This window comes from Syngnathus leptorhynchus, chromosome 14 (genome assembly GCF_054491065.1).
Source record: "Syngnathus leptorhynchus isolate UIUO chromosome 14, UIUO_Slep, whole genome shotgun sequence".
NCBI classification, from domain to species: domain Eukaryota; kingdom Metazoa; phylum Chordata; class Actinopteri; order Syngnathiformes; family Syngnathidae; genus Syngnathus; species Syngnathus leptorhynchus.
The window spans coordinates 8,022,142-8,049,893 of NC_141208.1; the positions used below are offsets into that span (position 1 = coordinate 8,022,142).

Below are 27,752 nucleotides of genomic sequence, written 5' to 3' on the forward strand. Positions count from 1 at the left end.
TTTCATAACACATTAAAATACATTCTATTTCTGTAATCTCTTTTTATTGACCTATTGACGGCAATGGCAAAGGTGCATAACCACTTTCATTGACCTTTTTGAAAAGAATGTCTTTGCCTTCAAAACATGTGTACAAGGTACATGATAAGGTAATATTTGAGCTTGTTGTGTATATTATCTACAGCTTGACTTATTTTACACCACTTGACTTGCTTGCACTCATCTATTTTATGGGATTCCTCCTCTCCCTTGTGGGTCCTTGCCTTTGCTCTTATTTTCCCTGGCATCCGGATCACGGCATGTGCACTCATCTTGACTGCAGTCTGCTCCAAACTGAATGACCTGTTAGAAAATAAGTATCATTATTGGAACCACCTTTAATAGTCTACATTTTTGGTGTTGATATTTGAAAATCAGCTAAACAACTCTGTACACATCCGAAGTCGGAGACTAATTTAGTGTCTCTTAGCGGATTTACATTGTCTCATCATTGATTGGATTGCAAGCATGAAACATCATACTGCCCCTCTCCACCTTCCAGAAACAGATGCATTGTCTTCTTTCTTTTTTTGTTGCCTTTCCGTAGCAGAAAACAAAACGCTCATGCACATAATGCCTTCATCAACAAGACTTTGACATTTGTCTGGTCCACGTCCCCAACGGACCTCCACCAATAGACTGAATCTATACGGAAGTACTAAATGATTGAGGGTGGTCTGGTGAGTGATGGACTTGTAGTGTGTCATCTCACACAGACACAGACTTATAATGTGACATCTCACCCACGCCAAGACACAGAATGATATTTATCTGGTAGCTGACAGTACGACCATTGTGAATGACAAGAAAAGTCAGAGGCAACTCAAAGTTGGCAAGTATGTAACATCGATGATGTAGACTAAACCAATGATGTCCTTACGGCAAGTGGCAGATAACATTAAGTTACAAATTGATAGTCAATTCATTACAGCAACATGTCTTGGTTTTAAGTGACTTACACACAAACTGGTACGTAGACCTCAATGTGCTCTCTGGACAAAAGAGAGGTCACACGTTTAGGGATGGGAACTGAGGACCGGTTCTTGTTGAGAATCAGTTCCAACGTTACCAATTCCTTAGAATTGTTTGCTATTTTGCTATCAATTCCCTTTATTTATTTATTTATTTATTTGTTTATTTTAACTAACAATTCCCTTAGCGATTCCAGTCAGCACGTAAACAACGATGGCAGCTGTGTGGCAGAAGCGCTCCAAAGTTTGGTTCCATTTTGCTAAGAAGGACGAGAAGAGAGCGACGTGCAATACTTGTAATGTTGAAATTTCAACATAAGGAGGAAATACCTCTAATATGCAAAAGCATGCCATTAGTTTAACGGAATGTTGCGTGTTTGCTCCGCTGCGGTGGCTCAGTCAACAACCTTGCACGGGACGTGCAGTTTTACTGCAGGTAAGTAACTAACACTGATTTTTGACAAGCTCTATTTCTATAATTGTAAAATCTGTATTGTAAATCATGTCTCATGTTTTATTCTTAGATGACGACGAGAGACGAGGAATGTCATCGTGCAGTGACAAAGTTTTTAGTTAAAGGCTTGCACCCATTTGCCACTGTAGAAGCCCCTGATTTTCTGTAGGTGATCATTTCTATTATAGGAGAAATCATTTCTCTTATAGGAGATTGTTTGCATTCTTCACTGTCAGGTTTGTAATGTCATATTTACATATTTAGAGCCCTTTATATATCAGATATTTACTGTCAGTTGTTTGTTGAGTTCCAGTTTATATTGATTGGGCCAGGACCTTTACTTCAGCACACCTACAAAATGAGCTGAGGCAGTAGTGGAGGTGTTATATTTTGAGTGCGGCAAGGTGTGGTGAGCAGCTATGGATCATATGTCTGGTCTGGTCTCTTAGTTTTAATTTACTAAAAAGTAGCAGTTGGGAACTCAAGTAGGATCTTCCAAGAAAAGAGAGGAGGCCAGTTGGTGTCACCTGGTCTTTGAACAAGAAGAAGCCTTGAGAGTCTTCAGGGGAGCAGGAAGGGTGGAGGTGAACCGATGAACACGTGTTAAGAATCAACAACAAGAGCTGCCAGCTCTGTCTAGGAAGCAAGTCACCACCACAGGTTGTAAAACAAACTCTGGTGCCCCGCAAAGAAGTCTGTAGCAAGACATGTAAACATTTGCTCTTGGAGAGAGAGAGCAAGAGGAAGACTGTAAGAGGAGAAGAAGAGGGAGAATGGAAAGTGGGAGGTAATGAGAAATGAAATGGACAACAAGTGAACCAAGATGTGGGAGGTAAACTTGTTGGTCTTCACTTCTGACATTTAAAATGGATTGAAATCCATGGATTCACCCCCCCCCCCCACACACACACACACACACGCACACACACACACACACACACACACACACACGTGTTGCCTTTTGCTTACACTGCTTTGGTACTTTTTCTTACCTTACTGGCACAGTTTATGTGGTAGCTCATCAGCTCTTTTGTTACACAAAACACATCAGCTGGCTCTGATTTAATGGTGAACATTTTTAGAGACATCTCGACCATCCTGTTAAACCGATTTACCATAACCAGTGATGTCGCAGCAATGACTGCAAAGAAAGTTTGTGATAATCCAGTCAGACTATGCAAGAAGGCAGGAATAGCCAGACAATTGAAGTATTGACAGGATACCAAATGGCAAGTGCGTGCAAAAACTCCACATTATTTCTTCTTTGTCCGCAAATGGGTGCAATAACCGGTCCACATTCGCACACATTTGTGCGACAGATAATTATTGGAACTATTAAAGTAAGAAAAATTCATTTGAAAGTTCCATCAAAGTTCTAAAACACAGTAAGCATGGTTAAGTTCACTTCCTGAGCATGACCCTGAGTTGTTCAGCTACTGTTATACTGTGGCCAAATGAACCACCGTACTTTCAACACCTCTGCTCCCTGCCTGCTGACTTTGTAATCCTCTTTTTCCACAGTAAAACAGAGTTAGTGGTAGTTCTCTGGCAGCTCATTTATTGGGATGGCAACTGCATCCTCATAATCCTTCTACATTTAGGAAGTCATAATGTGCAATAGGCAAAAAAAGAAACAAAAGAAGTTCAACCATGCTAGACAAAGAATCTATTAAGGTATAGGGCCCCCGGAGTGGGTGACATATGTAAGATGCACACTAGTGAATTGAGTATAATGTGCACTATTTTCCAAATTCTAGCACATAAAGGATTTTGAGATTTGATGATACATTAGATGAGTGACATAACTTTGAGACAGCTTTGATAATATAGTGGAGCACAGGTTTTGATGAGAGTTGTTAATATCTAATGGGGGTCAAGCGGGGCGGAAAATGGATAAATGGAAATACCTTTCTGGAGGATAGCGTAGAAGGACAGCAATCTCCTCCGTCATACTTACAATAGGCCCGATTATTGAGCGTGTCGCACCAACCATCCCCACCAAAAGGCTGCACAAAAGATATGAACAAGAGTAGTATATTGCAGAATCAAGATCAAGTATATTGTGATTCCACATACTGATTTACAGAGTGATGGAATGTAATACTTCCCATCTTTTTACTCAAATCTAAGTCATTTAACATTCTGGTAAGACATTTAAGGTCTATTCCACAGCTGACTAGCGGTCAGTGTAAAGCTTTTAGAAGTGGAGTACTCTAATGTGTTCTGATCTCTTAAGTCTGGTCAGAACTTGAACTTTGGTTTTCTGAGCTGAATCTGTTTAATGCTCTTTTGAGGGAGTCCAGTCAGATGAATATAACAATAATCAAGTCTAATGTGGATGCAAGAATGGATACATGCTGTGGTTTATGACTTGGATGACATTTGCATTAATTGTCAATGATTAACAGTGAAAAAAAAGACAAGTATATGAGAAACACATGTGGTCTGTAATAATTTGTGTTGTTATGGAAGATAGGGAGTTGTTTTGTCTCACAACATTCACTGCAAAATGAAAGAGGAAAATGTTTGTCGGCAGTTAAAGAGAGTGTGTTTCATCAACAGTTTGCGTTCCAATGGCAGTTCCAGGATTGTCAGAGCCAAACAATATCCGGTTTGGGGATTTTAGAGAGGCATATATTGCAAATTAGATGAGAGACGACAATAGAATAATGTTTTGCTCTCCAGTGATCATTACATTTTTTAATGCTGCACACAAAATGGATTTGAAAAAAAAAAAAAAGGAATACTAGGTATGTTTTTCAACTTGAAACTTATTTTAACCTTTGCTGGACTGAGCAAGTTGTATTTCTTCTTCACTTTGGTGTGGTGGAACTTGAAGTTGTGCAATTCGAAACACTTCTGTGTCAAATAGAAATATTGAAAAAGATGTTTCAAGATGATTCAAACCACCTTTTTATTGTGTCTTCATCATTGATCATTAAATGTAGAATTCAATCGCTCAATTCCTTTTACACCTTGATACTGACATTATAATATCGAGTGTCAAAAATCATATTTTAACAAGTAGTTGTATTTACATCTTCATATAGGGTTGTGTAAAATTCTTCTAAGAATATTCACATTTCTAACTGGACCATAAACATCAAGATCTGTGAAATATTATCTCCGTGAAGCTATAAATATTTTAATATTTCTTGGTCAGACAAAATGTCAGTCAAAATTGAAAAAGACATTCACCCATTTAATCGTCTCAAAAATCTGGGTGGCATTTATGCCTGTAGTGTTGGCCTGGTTTAACGGAACAGGAACAGAATGCTAGGGGAAATTTATTCACACACAACCAAGTAGCTACTGATGCAATACTACTCAGTTGTTTTGACACTTACCTCACATGACTGAATGCAATGAATGTTTTCAGGGGCTGGGTACCACTTCATCATCCCCGTGCAGACAATGGTCTGGAAATCAAAAGACAAAACAAGGCAAGTTCAGCAATTCCAAATGAAGAAATATAACACAAATGAAAAGTTACAAATACTTCCCACAGTCCTAAAAATGTTGTATTATTTTTATACCCAAAACAAGAGTGCTTAAATGTTCCTCCAAATGGGTCCTAACGGGATCTTTTTAGGACCTCTGTTGGTCAGTAGCGCTTACAATCACCACCAAACTGTCTAGCTTCTGTTCACACAAAGCACAGAGAGGCCTGAGAAATTCATCTGTTCCATTTGCAAAGGTCTTTCCTGGATCGACTCCTCAAATTGTAACCTTCAGCATTTGCTGACGTGTTGCAGAGTGTGATGCAGTGAAGCTGTCAGCATGTGAATAAGCACATCCAAATCTTTCAATAAGGTTGAATTGACACCCCCCGAGTTGAAAGTGAAGTTCTGACCCAAGTCTCTGATCAGGCTGGCTTTAAAGGGAAAGTGTTATGCATATTTAAAAAAAAAAAAAAAAAAACTTGGAATATAAGAAATGTAATTACTGGTCTCAACTCACAACTGTTCATTGACCATAAGTCAAGGTGTTCAGCCAAAAGCAAGCAAAAAGGCAATCTCTCCCTTGTTGGCTTGTCAGGGAGCGTAGATATTTGAGATAACACAATGCCTTGAAATCACAAGGCAACGTCAAGAGTATGCAGTAAGCAACCAAAGCTCTATCCAACTATTTGACCTTGTTGAGGTCAGATTCGCGGACTGACTGGCAGGTTGACCGACCACCCAAAAGCGAGGCAAAAGTGAGTCAGTGTTGACAGCATTCATTTCGAATCTATTCATGAGATATGATGCTGTAGCATGAGCCAACTTTCAAGCAAAATCTGGCAGCCCCAACAAGTTTGTTCATTGTGTGAGTGCTTATGCGTTTCCTGAAAATTTCACGCCAACTGCAACCTTTCCTTTTAGACAATCCACTTATTTCCAGTAAAGCAAAAACATTTGGACACACATCCAAACACACCCTGGGAATGTGATAGGCTGTTGTAGTTGAGAAATAAAAATGGTTTCCGAGAAAATCCTGCCAATTATTTGGTCAAAAATCTAATATAAAAAGACATTCATAATTGTCAACTACATATTGTATTGTTATTCAGCAAATCTGATTATGTCCAGAAAAAAAAACCAACAATTTGTATTTCATATATTTAAATATTTTTCCTCGCTTCAGTGGAAAGTCGCTATGAAGGATATATCAGAACTAGGGGGGCATTTGTTTCAATTAATTGCAAACAACTTCATATACTTTTTTCTCAGCGCCCTCATTCTTGGCATTTAGATAACACTGATGTTCAAGACACTGAGTCGCTGCAGCCCTAACATTTTAGGCTTACAATATGATGAAAGAAGCAAGATCACATTGCTTGGCCTGCTGGATAGACTGTTCTAATTTTTTTAACAATATCTCTGCAAGCCTGTAGAAGAGCATAGTTGTGTGCAAAACTTTACCCAACACTGCATTTAAAGATCACTTAAAGCCTACCACCTTCATGTTGCGGGGAGCGCAGATTATACTAAATCCGAGATTTGCCTAAACAGTTCCAGCACAAGAAAGTTTCATTTCTCTCAGTAATAGAAATAGACTAGAGTTAATATGAGGCCTATGAGTTTGTTTTTACAAAATATATTACTTTTTACTTTTGTCCAATGATATTTTGGGGCTTTTACTGCTTCAGAATGTCATTGATAAAAATAAAAACAATTATATTTTGTGTCAAAGTTCAGTGTGGCTGAGTGGCAGGTGGACCCAAGCCCTGCAGGGAAGCAGGCAAGGCAAGAGTGCCGGCAAAAGAGTTATTATATATACACGGAATTCAACTTAATATGAATCAATCCATAAAGATGGATAAACGGCAAGTAACTCATTTTACTGCATACTGTTGTTCAGACCACCAGCTGTTTCAATGCATTATTCATTCTGATGGATTTATTTCTTCGTTGTTTTTCGGTGGCTCAGCTTTCATGACAGTCCAGATCCGTTACATGGCAACAGGGAAACAAAACAATCACTTTTTCCAAAACCTGCCAATGGTTTTCAAATTTCACAAGCTGACCTGAACAGCACACCACAATAGATTCGTTGGAAATTATGACTGGTCGACCACAAAATAAGAACACGTACTACTTTGACCTTTGACTTCACATTCGACATGCAGGCCATGTCAACTATCAAGCATACTAAATCTATATACAAATTCACTAATATGATGTAGACTTGTTTTGATAATCGTGAACAGACTTGGAAAAATTATTTTAGCAAATTCTTCAATGAATTATGACTTAGCTATCATAAACTAAATCCTGAGTACTATTCATGTACATCTCACCTGAAGTTTGATGGGAAGCATCCAGTGTTTTAAAGAACTAACTGTAGAGCCATTGGGCAGAACCACTGGGTCATGAAGATCCATGTCCGGGGTCAAAACGCATGTTGGGTGGCAAACAGCACCTGCACAGAAAAAAAATACAAAATGTATTTCCTTGTTTTAATATGAAGTCGAAAATGACACCGTGTTGCCACTAAATGTCTGCAGTGTTCATTTTACTCACCAATTTCCATGCCCCCATTACAGCTATACGCTACAGAATTTAGATCAGATGGAGGAGAGCAAGATCCTTGGAGTGTGGAACACATGGTAAATTGTGCTGTCCATTCACCATCTTTAGTACAGCGAATCACAATCTGTAAGCCAGCAAAGTAAATCACACTATTCAGTAATTCTTCATATAAAATAGAATCTGTATTTCTCAAAGTACCGGGAGCCGTAAGAAAAGAAGACTTTAGTGTCAAATGCGTTTTACATCAAACGACAATGCATCATTCTATCAGGAATTATTTTATATTTCATACGTGCAGCAGACTCATTTAATTACACAAATCTTCCACAGGCCTTAAGTGAAATTTTGATCCAAACCATGGACTGGAATGTGCTCGAAGTCTGGAGATTTTTGTCCAAACACTTACATTTTCTCTCACGTCTGGACACTGCAGCGTACAGAGCGTGTCATAGTAGAGGCCATTGGTGCACTCATACATGCCCTGGAAAACACCAGGTAAGGCTGGGCAAGATATGGGCTCACATGAGGTATCCTCCCACTGCCCTTCCTCTAGGCACTCAGTCTGGAAGTATTTCCTAAAAACACCACAAGAGTAAGAAAACTCTACACTAGATTATTGAGGTTTTTAAAAGGTCAACATCCAGTAATTCCAATAACAATAAAAGGAAGGTGAAAATTAAACTTTCCTCAGTTGACTTGTACTCTGTCATTTGATGTTGTGTTACAATGAATTGGGATGACTTGAGGTTTTACTTTAATACAAAGAAGTGCAAGCAGATATACAATGGTATACAGTGGATGCACTCAGTAACCCCCCCCCCCCAACTTTTCCATTATACTTTTACTGTTTCAATAAGAAAAACATACCAAGCCACACAGGACATCCCACCTTCCAGTAAAATGCATTTATATGTGAATGCATCATTATGTGCTATAGCAAGTTACATTGGTTCATGTGTCAAACTAAAAAAAAATGCTTGTTTAAAGCTCTTTCACAGCAGCTGCTGTTCTACTTCACACATTGAACTAATAAAGCATCAGGGGTTATTAAGATGTTTACACGATTGCTTGAGAAAGTGAAACTCATAAAGTTACCAAGCTGCAAACGGATTTTAACATGAAGTTTTTTTCCAGCTTACTAAATGGAAATTTGCTCTTTGAAAAAAAAAAACAATGAATCTATATTGTCTCAGTTTCATATCACAGTAAACGCTGTTAATATTTAATAAGATGTTGATAAAGGCAGAACATTGAGGAAATTAAGTTTTGCAGAATATTTTACACATGCACTGAACATGATAATTCCATAACAGACTAAACTATGTAAGGGAGGGATTTAGTTCATCTAAAGCAGGGTACAAACCTGGCATATCAACGATTTCCTTTTAATGGTTGTTCAGGTAGTTACTGAGTAAAACTGGCAATAAAATATAACAAGTGGTAAGCATTTTACTGAATTGTAATGTGAGCTTGTTGAATGTTGCTGATGATAGACTCAAACTACTTTCAAACTGTGCATATGGGTATGCTCTGGTGTAAAGCACCATTGTTGTGGATTTAGGTGTCAATATATTGGATTGTAAATGTAGACAAGATTAATCACATCATTGGATTTTATTATGATGATGGAAATTAAATGTATTTCATTACGTAGGGAGGTACGGTTGTTTACACAATATTTTTTCTCTGTCACTTAGATAGATGGATTTTTTTTGGATATTCCAAAGTACTATTCTCACTAAAAGTACCAAAACACTCACCTTGGTGCCTTCTTTTTTAGGCTTCCCAATACATAGAAGCCTGGGTTGCATTTGAAACGGCAGGTGGAGCCAACATCATGGCTTGAGGACAGGCACTCTGCCGTTAGCAACTTGGCGTTGGGGATGTTTGGAGCCTCCGTGCACTCGATCTTACAATAAGCCTCTGGAAAAGACCACAAACCATCCTCCAAACATACCAATCTGTCATTGTCTCCTAAAAAGAGAGAGTGGAGGAAAGATAGGAGATATATAGTAGGAGATGGGGAAAAAGGAGTTGTTATAGAAATTGTTTCTCACATCAATGCAGATTAATGGATGTTCCTTCATTATCTCTAAGGAGGTTGCTAAATCAATACAAATGTTATAGAATGAGGCTAGAGCACATCTAATCAGCAAAATCTGATCCATCCCATTCTGGTCATTGTCCTTTGCCTTCCCATCATTGCTTCTACCTACACACTCTCATTCTCAAATCCTAAACTGTTCAGCATTGTATGTCTTGGAGAATGTGGATTTTTCTCAAACCCAAGACAGGAACCACAAATCCTGCAAAATCGAACTATAAGACAAAATAGTACACAGAGGAACAAGTAGGTCACATCGTGGACTGATTTGTCTCAGTTAACATTCTTGTTTTCCTTTGAGACTTAGTCCTGTGATAATACAGAGAGGAAAATAAAATGTTTTGCAATGCCCAAAAATAATATACTTCTTCAGTCTTTACATGGAACATGAATGTTGAGTTTAAGTGATCATACATTTATAGGGTCTAATAGTTGAAAATAATGTTTGTAGACATGCTGGCACTGGTAAAATCCAAATTTATTAGTTGTACTTGGTAATGGATATATTCTCGTGACTCGTAACAAGCACACCGGCCTTTGGAGTGGCGTCCAAAAATATGTAACCAAAAGCCACAAATTAAATTTTTTCTGCACAATCTGTTTTCAGATCACAAAAACCGGGGTCGTACTGCTGACTCCACAATGACATTTGAGCATTCACTGCGGCTTGTCGACCACAGATAAGTAAGCATGCATCACGTTTGTTCATTTTGATCATTTCAAGAATGTACTGAATGTTCAAAGATGAAAAAATGGTACATCTGAGGGGGAAAATGGAATAAAAGAACAGAAGAGACAATTTTTTTTATGTAAAACTCTGTAGTAATAGGGACGCAAACAAATGGACTTCCAGAAAATAAATTCCCATCCCAAAGAATGATAACGGTGGATGAAGTGGATCACCGTAAGCCGAGATGTGACAAAGGCATGATTTATTGTTTCAAAGAGCCGTTGAGAAAGAAGAGGCTTTACATTAGCCAGCTGCCTAAAATGAAAAAAGCTGCACAAATCTGCCAATCCAACTTAAAATTACTGTTCAGTTTAAAACCCAAGTTTGAGAATGTTGGCTTTAGATGAGGCGACAGGGAGCCCAAGTCTACAAGATGGAGTGTGGGGAAGGGGCAAATAAGGTTAAACAACATAACTTCTGCTGTCTTATCATTGAAAGACAAGTAATTGAGTATCATGTAGATCTTTATTTCATCAAAAGTGGCCTCAGTCTTTTTTTGCTCAGCAGGACATAGGTTTAACAATCATTCACAGAGCAGTAGAAGGAAATTCCCTGTTTCTTTAAGATGGAACCCAAAGGCAGGAGATATTGAAAACAGCAGAGGCTCCAGAATTGGACCCTGTGGAACACCATGACATTGAGGCCGTGAAGGCCAAATACAATCTAAACCACCCAAGGGTACTACCATTAATGCCCATGTGGTACTACAAATGAGCCAACAGAATATATATAGATTTCAATATACGTATTACACCAACTATTCAACAATACATCAAACCATACTTGGAAAATATTGAGGTTTACCTTGAAGTATTGCTGGTGAGCCACAAGTAAAGGAGCATTCTTTTCCATAGGTCGTTCCCAAGGGACAACTGAATAAGGCATGGTACACATGAGACTGATCAGGCAGACCACAGTCGACAGGCTGGCAGCTAACTGCGCGATTCCATAAACCATGAAAACATTCCATCTCTGTTTGTCTCTGGAAACAATAGAGGCACAAAAGTGAGAGGGATTGTATAATCAATAATCAATTCTCTATATAACTATAAACATGGAATGTGTTTTCACTCCCCTACAAGATTTCTCTTTTTAAAAGGATTAGTTAGTACCATTCCATGTGATTATTTTTATTTTATTTCATGGTAATATAATAAGAAGAAGAAGAAGAAAGAGAATAAGAATAAAAAAAGAAATTTCTGTAATTTTTTAGGTTTATTAATAAATATATATAGATATTAATAAAGCCCACATGTAAGGCTGTGAAATATGAGACATTATTCATTGTACCTGGTGTGGTGGAATTTCCCTCCCGTTAAGGACAGTGACGCTAAAACCAAAGTGACACTGAGCAGTGCAGTGAGACGACTGCCCACCTCCAATACACCTGCAAGGACACATTTGTTTTTGATCAGTTAGCACTTTGCAAATATCATATTGCTACACAGGGCCTACCTGACAGAGGCATGTTCTATCTGGGGCGGGCTGCAGCTGTCCATTTGACATGTCTGTCTCAAACAGCTATTGCAGTAACACAGCATGGAAGCGGAGGCACAAAATAAAAGAGAGAAACTTAGTCTACACTATTCCAGCCTTGATATTGAGATCTATAGTATTATTTTTTTGCAGAATGATGCCAAGCAAAATAACTTCTGGCATGCTCATTAGATTATGTAGTGTGTTGTACGTAGGTAGCTGTGGGAGAGCCCACCCTCTGATGCGCACCCAGTCACGGCGAAGGTGCTGAAGTGGCAGGATGTCCTTAGGGCTATGCCCCCGATTGCCACAGATGAGGAGGAGAAGAGGAGGATAATAGATGAGGTGAGGTAGAAAGGTTGAGAGAGGTCATGGGTCACGTTAACCACCAAAGGGTTCCGATGGCATGAGAGGTTATGTGTTCCTTAAATGGAAATACTTCATTGAGTTGCAGATACAATACATGACAACAGTGTTTTAATGCGACATGCAGTTTTCACGGGACAGTGACGTCTTAATGCTGAATACTACATAATATTTTGATATAAATACATCTAAGGTCTGCATAGCTAAAGTACCTAATGAATGATTATTTCCAATAGTATCAGAAAGCAGGATTGTAGCAGTCCTCTGACAGTGTTCCCCGCTCCATGACCCATCTGAAGCCAGATACACCATGACAGAAGCTGCCACTCCGGAATGGGCAAATCCTACCTATAATTATTGCACAAAAACATTTCAATACACAATTTATTATGAGTAAAAGACATTTAGTAAAACCGTAAATTTTCTTGTATGACTTTCATTGTGGCCGGCTGGTTTCATTCAAGAGAAAATGAGTGATTTGAAATTGGACAATACAGGTAAAGCTAAACTTTGTATTTCAAGTTATGAAATATTTTTAAGAGGAAACTAAACATAAGGATGATGAATGCCCTCAAAACACCTGTTATGTAAAGACCTTGCCAAATATAGCAGCAATGATTATAAACCAATCGTAGCACATTTATTTATGATGTTCCGAGTGGGTGGTCAAATTTCTACCAAAGCATGCAGGATGGATCCAAAGACCATTCATTCTTTTTTTATGCTAAAATTCTGTCATTACGGAGGGTAAGAATATGTGAATCAAACTGAAAGATGATGTATAGCTACCCAGACACAAACTGAAAAAGAACAGTTACACAGGCTTACCTTCAGCCAAAATGGATGTTCCAGGTCATTACTTGTGTCAGAATGAGCTGTGCAAGGGAACCATGCATCAGTGGGCAGTTTTTCACTCGCATCCATGTACTGGTACCTACAGAGCTTTACAGAGCAAATATATAACAGCAGGTTTTATACACGCCCTTTCAACGTTATTATCATTTTATTCTTTGACTGACATTTCAGTTTGTGTGTTTTCTATACATCCAGATCAGATACCCAATTTAAAAGATTACAACCGTTCAAGACATTATTAGAAATTAGATATTATTTGTAACAAAACATATTTTTAGCAGAACAAAGATATTTGGACAGAGGATTTTTGTGATTACCATGAATCCAGCAGTTCACACAGTGTAACTGCATGAAGATGGATTAGACCCAATGTTTGTAATTTTCTAGAAGAACGCAGGATCTGAGAGGGAGGGCTGCGCTACTGCTGGAGTGGTCATAGCTCACTTCAATTGAAGCAGCTACTCTCATTACCTTTAAGTTTTATGCGCTAGTCACTTAGTCTCCACATCTGAACGTTCCCCTTGAATGTTTTTTTTTTGGGGGTGAATTTATTTTGCGGACTTTAGCGCTGTTGAATTGCTTATTCAATTTCATCTATTCCACAAAGATGCCACTTGTCAAATACAATCAAAGCGTTTACAATCATTCAAATCTAATGGTTTACGTGTCATACTTTTTTAAATGATGGTTCGCCAGTGGCTGCGTGAGCAGGACAGTGGTTAGGGTCCTGATGAGAAGCAGTAGCAGTAGATGCCCACTGGTCTGTATAACCCAAAGGTGTAAAATAACCACAGTCCTGAACACTGGAAACACGTTCAAACTCTTCGCACACACCGTCCCCATCAAAAACATAACATTGGCTGGGTTCACCTTTTGGAAAAAGAGCAAAAGAAATGAGGATTTATTAAAGAATAAATATCCAGATTTATAAATCTGGCAGGACAAACTTGCCTGTCAGTGAACCAAATCTGAGCAAATCTAAATTGTATTTTTGTTGGACTCAGTTAATGGTAACCATGTCAAGTCCACACTATCAGGCTTAGTGACACTAAAAGACTCCAAGAAATAAATGTTAACTTCAATTAATATTTGAAGACCACACCAGGACGAATCTGCATCTGCAACGTTTGCATAGTTATCTGCAGTTCGGGTGTCGCTTATCCTTCGATTGTTAATTGACTGCATGAAATGTGCAGTGCTATCAAAATAAAGATAAAAATTATCTCACCAATTTTTGGAAGTATTACAAAAAGTGCAGGTATGTATTATAAAGAAGAGCACAGTCAGCAAGTCAAGCCACTTCTTTTTTTTTTTAAATACAGCAGATTTTGCTGGCAAATGTATCAAAAACTCAACCAAAATTAACTGCTAAATGTACTTACACTAAACTGTGTTCTGTTTGCATACATATGCTTCTCGAGACTCACCAATGCAGTTGAAGCCCTTCTCCGGGTAACACTTCTTAGAGCAGCCATCGCTGTCTAGCAGATTATCATCATCACATTCTTCTGCCCTGCAAAGACAGCACAGTCACTATCATTTTAGTCTTAATAAAGGTGGATCAACGGAATTTCTGGACTATAAACCACACTTGAATATAAACCCCACTAGCTAAAATTAGGGGAAAATCCTGGGCGGGTTTTTCCCCATATATAAACCGCATCGGACTATAAACCACAGATGTTTTAAATGAAATGTCCTATATTATATAGGACATATAATATTACCAAAACAAATCCTCTTAAAATATCATACAAATCATGAAAAGTCCATAGATCAACCGCACTGGACTATAATCCGCAAGGTTTAGAGTTTGTGCAAAAACTAACGGTTTACAGTCCAGAAATTACAATACATATCCATATAGTATTCATTAATAAAATGTGCATACCCTTGAATGACACCATCGCCGCAGTAGGGCTGCCCATGAGTGTAAAAAAGAGATGGGGAGGAATTGCTGAGAAGACCTCCAATCTCCACTTGAATCGTGTACTCATACATTTCTCCCCTTTTTACAGTTCTAGAGAGAAGAACATTTATACTTGAGCTTAGATGTATGGCTTCATGACGTTACAGGTTGAGGTACATAACAGCTTTTTTTCTGTGTAGGGTTTGTTGGGATTATACTGGTCTTGGAATGAATCCCTATTCCTTTCTAGATGTATTCAAACTTAATATTCAACTGTGATATCGAGATATAGCAGCTCGGTGAAATGTTAGCGAGTCTGACTCACAGTCGAAGGTTTTGAGTTTGAATTTTAAAAAACTGGAATGACCAAAGTCAATTCAACCCAACTTTGAGTTTTCTTTTGTAAAAAAAAATAATCATAATAATAATTGTTGGGTTGTTTTGTACAAAAGCCACACAGGAAGAAATTGTCCAATTTTTAACTGCCAGACCAAATCCAAGCAGTTACTTGTGTTTATGGCCTCTGATTCCACAATTGGTTCTGTTTCAAAAAATATGCTGGCTCTTACGTTGCTTTACCTTTGCTGTATATTTCTCATACTTCTCATCCCACCCCAAATCCTCTTGCACCACTTAATTGTTGATCTCTTTTCTATATTCTTATTTTTTACGATCTAGTACATTCCCTAATTCTCTTTTCAGGTTATGGCCTGTAATTAATCCTATTGTGCTCCTTCCTATGTCCCTGCCAGAATCACTCTTCTAAAAACACTCCACCTTCCACACATCATGCCCAAACTGACCTTCAGCTCCTCATAACTCAACTACCATCAGTTCATTTCAATGCATTTTTCACTTCAATGTTTATTGTGTGATATAGATGTGTTCATTTCAGCGCATTTTTCACTTCACTGTTTATTGTCTGATGTAGAAGATATGTTCCGATTTTTAAAAAAAATCTTTAATTTACTTGGGAGATGAGGCACACATGACTCTCCCGGAAAATACACACATTTGTGGACAGACATGTCAGTAATCACTTAAAGGTTACCTGTCCGTGAACGTCTGCTGGGTCTGAGGTAATGGCAATTTGCTGGTGAAGGCTGGCCGCCGGTGAATCCGATACAGCAAAGGTTGACAGCCAGAGCAGAGATGACTACCGGGGCCAGAAGACAACATTGCGGCATCAATCTCCATCTTCTCATCAAAGGTGCAGAGCTTTATGGCACTGATGGCAACATTGTTGGTATCGAGGCGCAGGGTGAAGAGCATGTCACAGAAGACGTGCTGTGGTCCAAGGTTCATAGTTTTACCAGTGTCTGTTATCAGCTCTATGTCCGCAATAGCAGGATTATCTGAGAAGTGGTAAATGAATGAAGTGGATGAATGCCTATTAGTTTCATTTAAACATCAGTTGCGAAGATATATGACGGCAGAATCATATAAATGCTGTCAAGATCCAAATACTTTTGCGCAATACTTTCCTCCAATGAGAAAGTCATTCAACCATACATACATTCATGGATTTCCACTTATACAACCTCCCCACGGGTTTGAAAGCATATAATTTGACGAATGCTATGCGTTTCCAAAGGTTAGTGTTAATGTAGCGTGTCACTATACTACAAATTATAAAGTGAGACTTACTTGCTGAGACATATGTTATCCAGAGGGTAAGAGTGTGTGGAACAATGGGGTAGCGAAATTTAAGCGTAAGGGTACAGCCCTCCGTTTCAGGACAAGGTGATGTCACGTTACTATCGTAAAGGCTAAGTTCAGGACTCCATGCTTGGAGACTCGGCTCACATGACTGCTCAACATCAGGTGGGCCTGGAGTTCAAAAACACAACACAAAATTGGACCATATCTTGTCACTTTTGACATAATATCACAGACAATGTTTATTCATTTAGACATGAGGTATGTAAACCAGGGGTGTCAAGCATACAACATACGGGCCAGACTATGTACGTAAACCAATATCGATGTTTTGACTGACCAATTGCCTCATCAGGTGCCCAGTAGCCAGACGTATCACAGATGCGAGGTGAAGCTGCCTCATAGGCATATTGGTGGAAAACACCATTTTTATCACACTCCCCACAGTTGATGGCAGCTACATTGGAGGGGGAGCTACGACAAGAGAAAAACACATGATGGATAGTTTTTGCTTTGGTCAGTAATTGAGCAATTTGTAATACAACATTAATACGGTACCTGTCATAGAGTGGCCCAGTTAATGGTGCAACCCAAAAAATTGAGACTGAATCTTGACTCTGGTCAGTCACCATTGCTGGCAGAGGTATGGCAGCAGGTCGACGTTCTGTCAACCAGTTCTGATAGACCAAGTCAAGATAACAGTGCATCCTGGCTACTTGGTTGGGAGTAAAATGATTGGTGCAGTTATCATCTATTAAAGGGGAAAAAAATAGGATATTTTATCAAGTGATCATTGTGGTCAAATTCCAACCCTCATCAACTTCATCTAGCACTTGGTATGCTAAACATTCAGAATTTATATTTTGTCATCACACTTACTTATTTTTCCAAATTTACTCACCAGTGTAACTCATGTAATTACTATAAGGGGTGTCCTGATACGTGGTGGTGCCACATGTATCATTAACAGGTCCGGGATCATGGCAAGCTTTGGATTTGGGTGTTGGCGCAGTGTCAGCACACAGATCTCCGGTTTCCATGGATGGGATGGTTTCCTACACACAGGACAAAACAAACAAACAAACATAAATAAATTAAAAACTCTATCCAACTGGGTTTCTCTATATTACACAAACAGCAGATGACAAGCCCATTTCTGTCATGTTATTTTATAATATTGAAAAAAGTCAGTAGCTATATAAAATCACAATTTGCTAAAGGCATCTTTGTAAAATTCAACAATATTTAGAAAATACATAACAGTTTAATTTCCTGTAAATCAAAAGCTTGTAGCAGTTTTACCTGACACGGGTCATCACAGGAGTCTCGTTCGCTCACTCCCTTGAAGACATGGTACAGTCCAAATACGTGGCCCATTTCATGGATCATAGTGTTGTGGTGTCCACGTGTGCCAAAGTAGGATGGATTCAAGACCATTCCACCTGAAGAACAGAGGCAAATATTATGAAGGCTAAAACAATACTTCGATGTTCCTTGTAACATTATATATTATTATAATATATATAATATATATATATATATGCCATATTTGTCACTGAATAGTGATGGCATAAACAAGAGGAAAGGTAATAGATATATTAAGAACAGCTGTATAGTGGGAATGGGTGGCAACTGTACGGCGCTCACACTGGCATTTCTGCGTTTTGTTGTTGGGTTGGTTTGCCCTTTTCAGTGGAAAGTGGTTTAATGATTGGGAGAGGAAAGAGGCAATATGCCAGGAAATCTTTACCATCTTGTTCTCTCCTTCTCATTTGGACAATACAAAGCATACACCATAACAGAAGATGCCAAATACAGAAACTGAAGGAAAACATTAGAGGACAAGAACGATGCCGCTCTTGTGATTGTTGTCAACTTTTTTGTTTACGTTATTGTTAGAGCTCATCTATTGGTTGTTGGTTGTTTCAAGTCACCACGGAGACTGGAAAGAATTAGGTTAATATCAAACATGTCATTGTCTTAAGGCCAAGTATGGAAAAGACTGACCTAAACCGTGAAAGATTACCACCTTACACTAAACGATTAAGATGTAAGATGTAAGAGTGTAAAACTCTTCAATTAAAAAAAACACTTCTTAAGACTCAGTTTTTAATTTGAGACTGAAATTTGTTAGGTAGCCCAGCACAACAGAAATTTAGACCGAATGAAAAGTTTTAGATATTTTACTATCACTCATGAGAAATAGGAGTAAAAACAAGTGTTGTGTTTGTATGTGTTTATATTTTTGGTTCAGTGTGCATAGTAACATAACTAACATGGTGACAAAACAGTTATTTGGTGGAAGTAATATTATTTAATTACCTTGTTGCGTAAGTGCTTCCTTTGCCCATGGCCAAGTTGCAGCTCCTGCCAGCTCTTCTCGTACAGAGTTGCTGGCAAAGAAAACATTAAGGGTCTCGCTGCCACTCAGGTGAAGCTCCTCTTTAAGCTCTTTCACACTCATATAAGCCCTGTGAAAGTGGAAAAGGTAAAAGAAAGACATATTGATTCCAAACATTCAAACATAAGAATTTATTTTTATGTATCACCAAAGGATTATAAGAAAGGAAAGGGAATCATTCACACTTGAAGGGAGAGTGTATAAAAGTTATTTTCTATTGATTTCATTACTAATATGCAAATAAATGTGCATGTTCTATCTTTTTTCTTTTTTTTATAAAATTGGAGGTCAAATAATTATATTACATGGGTCATGCCTCACAATGCCTCATGTTTCGCTGCCATCTTTCTGCTATGGATACCCGAAGGAGACAAACCACCGGATCACAGATAATGCTGATTAATGCTGATAGAATGTTGAAGAAATTAGTGGGATGATTGCAAAGTGTGCCACCGTAGTGTGCGTGCTTCAAAATACACACGCTTCAAATGTAGGTTATTGTATTCTATGACTTCACCACTAGATGTCATTAAAAGATTTAAAAAATCTACACGCTGCCTCTGAACATATCAAAACCCTTGACACACAGTTGAAGGGCCAAGATATTTTTTTTCATGTTATTATATATGGCAGGGGTGTCAGTCATTTTTGTCAAAGCCTACATCAGAGTTAAGCTTTCCCTTAGAGTGATTGTCAAAGTTTGATAGTAGGAGCACTAGCGGTAGGTGGGCTCCCTCTAGTGGTACACAAAAGAATCAATACGTCATACAGATCAGTTATATTTAACTTTCAAATACTGCAATATATTTGAATTTAATCTTTAAGAGCTGTTTGTTTTTAAACCTATTTAGGTAAAGGTTATATTGAACTTTTATGTACATAATAATTGTAATACTTTGACTTTGTCCAGTAAAAGTACATCATTTTGTCATATGACAACTTTATTTTCCTAAAAATCAAATCTCAAATGTATGTTTTTTTTTGTAATTGTCTGAATTTATTTACGTATAGTTTGTAGGCAAAAGATCCTGAGTGAGAGCTGAAACAACTCTGGCTGCACTTAAATCAGACAAGTGAAGAGCATCCATTTTCCAGAGACATTCAGTTCTGACAGTCAAATGGACCGCATTTTAACGACTCATTTTTATGTATCCCCAGCATATTAAAATGTTCATGTTTATGGTGAAAGAGAAGGATTTTCTAACCGGAAATACTGACTCGATAATAACTGATCCCATTTTTCACAAGTCGAGTACAACTTATGACTAATAGACCACCACTATAATCCTGTAGTGGTGATGCACTGGGAATGTTTTTCATTTGTAAATATCCGTGCCATCCATGTAAATCATGGAACTTTTGAAAAGTTGGATCTAAATGATCAGAACCTGTTATGCAACACTAGATTTGCAACAGTAGTAGCTATATAATTTTATTCCACTTCTATGAATTTAACGTTCTTAAGTCCTCCGGAGGGAAACATTTGGTCATAAAAACTAATCATTGAAATTTATGTGTCCATACCACCAGATCTCCAGCTGTTCTACTTGAGGGGAAAATAAACATTGCATGTGTAACATTATTTTCCTAACTACTTGAGAATTTATAGTCTTCAACTTCATAATATCTTTTCTAAATTGCAACTCAGCACTAAATGAGATTAAAAAGCAACTTCAATCATGTTAGCACAAGAAAATGCCTAATTAAAGCCTGTTTTAGTGCAGATATGTTGTTTTTATCTAATCCAGTTGAATATAAGAATCACTTGGTTTTTTGTGACCCATTGAAGTAGATGTTACGAGACACCTAACGGAGTGTTGTGGCATCAAACATCTACTTTAGTACTAAGTATTGCAAGTTATAAGTTCCGCGACTGGTCAACAAGATTCTTCGCACCCATGTGACGACAGAAATAGAGTGGAATAAACACAAAGTTTGTTTTTCTTGTAAAAAGCAGCCACAAACCAAAAAGAACACAAAAATTTGGATGTTATTTATTTTTGCCTTTTGCCTCACAGCTCTGAACACAATATATAATTAACAAACAAAACAAGATTTTGCATAACCTTGGGAGCTTTCTCTTTTACCTGCTGGTTGATTACAAGTACTAGTAGCTAAAGCCAAACTGTAGCATGGTTTTTACTTTTCTGGACCTGGATTTTACACCTCTGCTGATTGAGTCCTACTGAAGTTGTGGCAACTTGGCTGTATTGGATAGGCAGTGCTCCACCAGAATTGCTGATTAGCTTCCTTTCCAAAATGTGATTTTGACAACTCAAAGTAAACAATACCTATCTTCCATGTGGGAACTCAGTACATCTGTATACCAGCTTTGCTATGTTATTGAATTCCAAGCATCACAAACATCCAGCCATCCATTATCCAAACCGCTTAGCATCACAAAGGTCATAATTACTGAAATATATAACGTTTGTTAACTCACCTGTTGGGTGACTCTGGATCAAAACAGGTCTTGAGAACATCTGTCACTTCTGGGTCACAGCAGTCTCCATCATCATAGTCATAGTGTATACTGTTACATTCCATGTTACAAACTCCATCCTGTCTCTTCCAGTTGTAGCAGGGCCCTAGCCTGAGGCAATCCCCTCCATCATGGCCTGTCTTTGGGTGGTCACATTCTGGATCACAATGGCGATTTCCAATTTTCCCAATTCGACAGTTGCTAAGAATAAAACGCTGCCGGAGGCTACTGTTTTGAACTGTGTGTACAGTCAACTCTAGGGTGATATTGTAAGGGCGAAAGACATCAATCAAAGCTTGGTGTTGGAGGTCAATCTGTGCTTGGGACACAGTTGGGTTTCCACCATCATCATTGGAGAGGTTAATAATCCTGTAGCGGACGTGTTTGGGTGTACGGAGCGGCCAGTAATTGTTGTAGCCAGAAATGATGTCAGTGTTGTCACAAGGTGTAAGACCGCAGGGTGGTGGCAAAAAAGAGGAGACAAGCTCTAAATCGGGGACTGGAGTGATGATGACAACTGGATGAAATCCAACTTTGTAAGGAGTCCACATCTGTTCCACCTTAAAACAGGAAGTAAAGATAATAAATGATATTGCAACAAACTGCAGCAGTCTACTTTAGTGTGAATATCAAATGAGACACTGGCAATGTCAACACGTACATCATTTTTTTCAGAAACTCATACTGGTAGACGAGGCTTGGTTTTAAACACGATACATCGAGCAACGAAGTTGACAAAATGAGTAGTTGATGCCTTCCTTTTTAGGCCTCTGATGGGCTAAATTCCTCTTAATAGCAAGATATTTTTTGAAACCTTGTTGTAAATGAAATCTTTCTGTGTACGTGTTGATATGGCCCAAGGGATGAGAGACAAAATCCAAGATAGCTACATTTGTAAAGTCAGCCCATAGAGCCACAAGAGGCTCCGTCTTTGGGAGAGGTCGCATCTGCAGGTCCTCATGAGTTAGGGCATAGTCCCACAAGACTATGCCTCCTACTTGACCTCTAAAGCCTTGTCCCTGCTCTGGTTGGTTACTGCCCAGGATGAAGGTTCTGCAGGACTTCATGAAGGGGCTATAAAGATTTCCCAACTGGAGATTGCTTTCTCCCACCTGAGAGGAAAATTATAGCCAAGAAGATAAGACAAACAATTGAATCCATCGTTTTTTTAATTCTGAAATCAATTTGGTAATTTGACCAAAATATATATAGTATTAAAATGAAGACTTGTTACATGGTAATTAAATAATGGCAAATAATGAAAACAAAATGCATGAAAAATGTACCTACTACATACCTTGGCTCCGTCAACATACAAGGTCATGTTGTGGCTATTGTAAGTCACAATCAGGTGGGTCCAAACATTGGCTCTATACTGCTGGTGGTTAACAATAGTGGTAGCTTTCAAGGCTCTGTCTGTGCGAAGCGTGAAGTAGAATCGTGCATCTTTGGTGCCTGCAGAATCCATGGTGCGAATGCCTACTGACCAGCCCTTCTCACTCAGTGAATGAGAACAGTTGTCATATACACCTATAACCAAAAAGGACCATATAATGAAACTCATTTTTGTTGTGGGAAATAGTATACGCATGCGGAATACTTGGCACAGTGACGTGAGCGAGCATGGATATCAACAAGGAAATAAAACGCGTTCAAAAGATTGAATGATTGACAAGTTAATTGACCAGTCTTGTCATTATTCACATCGACAATGATTGGTTCTGGTCCCACAAAGAAAATATATATATTTTAAGATGGACTATTTAACAGTCCATCAGTGGTATGTGGGAAGAAAATTGAGACAAAACAAATTCTAAATAAGATCTTTAAATATTATTGTAAAAGATTCAACTTTATACCTATATACAGGACATTGTATTGGTAAGGACATGTTGCCGGCCAGTTGGATCTGGCATGGACTTTTTGATTCAGCGTGTGTGTTCCACTGTGAAGATTTTAATCTGCGATTCATATTTTGATTTGAAGCAAAACTCATGACTGGCAGTCTGCCACACATGAAACGTGGCTACAGAAGTCCGCACACAGCCCAACACAGTTCAGTTACATTCGACCGCCTCGGTCTGTGTGCTGCAGGCCTTAAAGAAATGTAATGAAATTAAAAATATTTCAAGTATTTCCAGTCATTCAGACACAGAGAATAATTTGACAGAAAGGCCAGAGAGAATATACAGAACCACAGGAACAGAATAGAAAAGTAATGAGAACAGAGACATTTCAGACTGCCAAAGTAAGGCCTGGATGTTTTGGTCTGCTCTTGCAGCAGACAGACACACGACTACATCTGTTGCACAGATGTCAAACCGTGGGACAACAAAAGGTCAGGGAACCCCTTTTCTTTTCACAACCCTGTCTGTGGGTGGGTATAAATTGGCTAACTGTGGAAAAAAGATAATACTACATAAACGTCTTGAAGAAGATGAGTTAAATGAATGATTGATTACTTTAAGTACAAACACAGTGCTTTGAAGGTCATACATTTTCCTTGATGCAATTAAAATTCCAAAAGATACAAATAAAAAAAAAGGATGACTATGAACATCCTTCTATTTGTCCAGTCGTCCATCCATACGTCTATCATTTTTTAAACCATTCAACTTTTATTCCATCCATCCATTGCAGGTGTGCTGGAGCCTATCCCAGCAGTCATCGGACACTGGTCGCCAGCCAATCACAGGGTACACAGAGACGAACAACCATTCGCACTTGCACTCACATCTAGGGGTAATTTGGAATGCTCAATTGGCCTACTAAGCATGTTTTTGAGATGTGGGAGGAAACCGGAGTGCCTGGAGAAAACCCACGCTGGCACTGGGAGAACGTGCAAACTCCACACAGGGAGGGCCGAAGGTGGAATCGAACCCGCACCCTCCTATGAGGCGGACGTGCTAACTAGTGATTCACCTTGCCGTCTACTCATTTAGATTTTTTTTTTTCATTGTGTAATAGCAGATTCCTTCTGGCCACAAATAAAGGCAATGAAGGAGAAACAGTGTTGGATCTTTGATCAGAGTAAATTTGAGCAGACATAACAGTTTGAGGTCTAACTTGCTATCAAGACTGCTCAGGAGGTGCACCCACATGCTTTTATTCCGATTAATTTGTGTGATGTACGTGTTACGTTTTCAAATGAGCAGCTGACAGTGGCATTCATCATTCTGAGAAAAAAACAGGTTGCTTGCACACAGTGGAATTCTGCAGGATTAAAGAAAAACCTAAATCCACGTACATACACAGCGCTTTGAAAATGAACTAGAAATTCACACTTTCAGATTTGATTTTATGTTTTGGATCATCAGGTAAATTATAGACTCCAACAAACAACCAAAGTAAATATAAAATACCGTTTCCAATTGATTCTTGTTTATTGTTGGTCACACAACTTTCTCAAGAATTTAGTTACAACTGATTGGTTTGCAGTATTTTAACAGATTGGGAAAACATGAGGTCACTGTGTTGCACAATGTAGGTTGTAGTTCTGTAAATTGCATTCCACATCTGGCCTTTTAGTCACTTTAAAGTGGAAAAGGGCTCTAACTTTGAAAACACAAATATTTAGACACATATGAAAACACACGATCACCCTGAAGCCACCTGCTGTGACCGCAACAGGTTGTAGCTTCTCCAGAAACTTTTTTTTTTTTTTTATCTGTTCACCACAGCCTTTCAGAAAAATCACATCTTTTGCCATGTTTTCCTTGCATATTTTCATTGGATGTGTCTGCGGTCGATGTGTCACTGGTTACCACAGGAACGTTGTTTTTGGTTTGAGCTCAATATATTTGTTTACTGTAAGTTTTGTAAAAGTGCTGGAAGTAGACCAAAGCGGCGTAAACACACTCTGATAATCAGGCAGTATTGGCTTCCAAAACATTTCTGAGCTCCTTTATGAGGGGTGTGTTAACTGTAATATTTCCTACCCTATCTTATCAGAAAAAAACAGGAGTAAATATGTTAAAAATAAAAAATAAAATAATAAATAAACAAATATGTTCATGATTTAAACTTATATATGTGAAGCTTGCATTGTTACTGCATTGAAACAGAAGAGCAACCTGTTGTGTACAATGTCGTGACCAATATTTACAAGTCATTCCAAACAAAAAAAAGAGAATAATTTATTTTTACTACTAGTAAAATGTTTGCCAGTCTGACCACACCACAGGTTCATAAAGTGGCTTATAATACAACACACAAATATGAGAGAGAGCGAAAAAAACGTGTTTTGATCAAATGCAGCAAATTCAAATAATTTCAATGTATGACGGGAGAAAGTTAACAAAATTGTATGATCAGCTTTGACCCACCTGCGATGACTGCAGGGTTGCTCTGCCCACCTTCTGGATTCAGCCATAGCTCCAAGCTAAACTTCTCCCTGGGGAGCTCTATCCCTGCAGAGGGCTTCAATCTCAGCTGCTCCTGGCGCCCGGTGAAGTACAGGGTGGTCATCCAAGAGGGGGGCACCGTTGCCATGGGTTTGGCCCATGAAGACGTGCTGCTGACAGACTGGCGTGTGGAAGGATCAACATCTCCGGTGAAGTCCTCGTTCCCATCTTCCGGACCACTGGAAGCTCTAATGCTGTCATCTTGTTGGATTTTCTGAGGAACTCGTAGCCTGGGAGAAGCTGAACTTCCAGGGGAGCTCGAGTTTCCCTCGTGGGTGCTGCGTTCAAATCTGGAGCCCCGCGATGGTTGACCTTGTTGTGATAAGATCCAAGGCTGTGTGTCTCCATTTTGATGAAAATATCCAGGCGTTTGCTCCTTTCCCAGTTGTGAAGCACCCCGAATTCCCTTCTCTACCGGGGTGTCAAACCTGCACCTTCCTTTGCAACCAACAGGAGCGCTTGTGGCAGTATGGAGCTGTCGCCGGTTGATCCTCGGACTGACCACTGAATGGCGGTGTTGAGCCGGGGAGAAGAATCGCGGCAGCTTCAGGGCTCTCCGGGAGCCGGAGACAGCGCAAGGTTCACCGGCGAGGCGGGAGAACTCCTCGTCTGCACGCTGTGCCAAGCCACGTTTGTACCGGTTCAGTGGGTTGGAGTTTAGCAGCCATGTGTTGGTAGTAAGGACGAGGACCAGAGCGAGGAGATTGATGGACAGCATATTTTTGGAACTTTGAATGGAATATTTTTGTAAAAATAAAGGTGATGCACAAATCTTTGTCGTTGCAATTATTATTGCTTAATTTCCACAAAGTAAAAAGGGTGCTTTAGAGGAAATTGAAGAGATCAGTTAGGAAAGTTAACTAATTGTAATAATTTATTTCTACCATTTATATTTCGGTTGTCTGGGTAAGTTTATCACTAACAAATTCACCAAAAAAAATGATTATTACTTCTGCTAAAATACTCAATTTCAGTGCATCATTTTGCCCCCTTTACATTCGTGGTTACTTTCCAGGGGCAACATTTCTCTTCATTTTCAAAAAGACTCCTTACTTTTTTTTCAGGTGTCAATAGAGCACGAGAAAATGTCCAACTTAATTAAACACTAATGTGTGTGTGGTTCCCAAATTGACCACTGAGTAATTTTTGATTCAGTCACAAAATGTCATGTTTTACCTGACCATTGTGATGTAGTGTGTCCAAGGTCCAAAATGTGACTGCAAGGTGAATCAGAGTAATAAATCTGTTTTTCCAAATGCAAGATGATGCAAGATGTCAGAGCAGAGCTCAACGATCATCAATGAACAGGGACACAAGTATTAGTCCAATAAAGCCCCATCCTCTTCCATGTGTCTTCTCCTCTTGGTTGTGGTGTACGTCTGTTAGCACTTCATAGAGGGCTGCTTCTCTCCACGTTCCATGCAATTTAGGATCTCTCTCCCTCTCTCTCTCTCTCTCCCTCCCTCCTTCTCTTCTCTCTCTCTCTTCTGTCTCTGATCCCCCCCCCCCCCTCCCAGGAGCCCCAGTCTGGCCTTACATCACCAGTGGGGAAAGTGTGGTGGAAGAGGCTGTCCTACCTATACCTCATAATTTTGTTTTAAAGGGGAAACCCTCCACTCTCTCCACCACAATCCCATGTCCCCCCCCGACCCCCCCCCCCCCCCCCTCGATGCCAGAGGCAACTGCCAGTAAAGTTAATGATGTATGAATTATCCATGTCGCACGTCAATAATAGTCACACATTACCGTCAATCCATTATGTATGTATTTATTTTATAGGTTACTTGTAATAGAGCTTTAAGTTTAGTTTAATGACATGTCATACTATTTATTGTCCTTGATTATTTCATCACAGTGCATTTGTTTGTATCTCAGTTCAATGTAATGCA

The 27,752-nt window shown here is 38.9% G+C and overlaps 1 protein-coding gene across 1 annotated transcript; it reads right to left on the minus strand.

Annotated features, from left to right (window-relative positions):
• Positions 1–26,581, minus strand: pappa2 (pappalysin 2). The gene is made up of 27 exons (XM_085930109.1): positions 25,786–26,581; positions 22,758–22,990; positions 22,351–22,572; positions 21,422–22,020; positions 18,900–19,048; positions 17,880–18,019; positions 17,479–17,632; positions 17,136–17,328; positions 16,918–17,051; positions 16,566–16,748; positions 15,970–16,273; positions 14,901–15,029; positions 14,437–14,522; positions 13,683–13,879; positions 12,983–13,096; positions 12,367–12,502; positions 12,038–12,212; positions 11,768–11,833; positions 11,603–11,699; positions 11,117–11,294; positions 9,239–9,452; positions 7,885–8,053; positions 7,470–7,602; positions 7,247–7,368; positions 4,812–4,883; positions 3,372–3,470; positions 1–342 (listed from the first exon to the last, which is right to left on the minus strand). The coding sequence occupies exons 1-27, from the start codon at positions 26,579–26,581 to the stop codon at positions 229–231; spliced, it is 5,208 nt and encodes a 1,735-aa protein (XP_085786235.1). The 3' UTR covers positions 1–228.
• Between the last annotated feature and the right edge of the window lie 1,171 nt (positions 26,582–27,752).

Bases quoted from the DNA above. Each gene is read 5' to 3' on its own strand.
- pappa2 (XM_085930109.1), bottom strand. From the start codon at position 26,581: ATGCTGTCCATCAATCTCCTCGCTCTGGTCCTCGTCCTTACTACCAAC. The intron at 13,880-14,436 runs GTGAGTCTCGAG...TTTTTCCAAAAG, and splicing joins GAAGGGCTTCAACTGCATTG to GTGAACCCAGCCAATGTTAT. The intron at 8,054-9,238 runs GTGAGTGTTTTG...TGGTGTTTTTAG, and splicing joins CTAAAAAAGAAGGCACCAAG to GAAATACTTCCAGACTGAGT.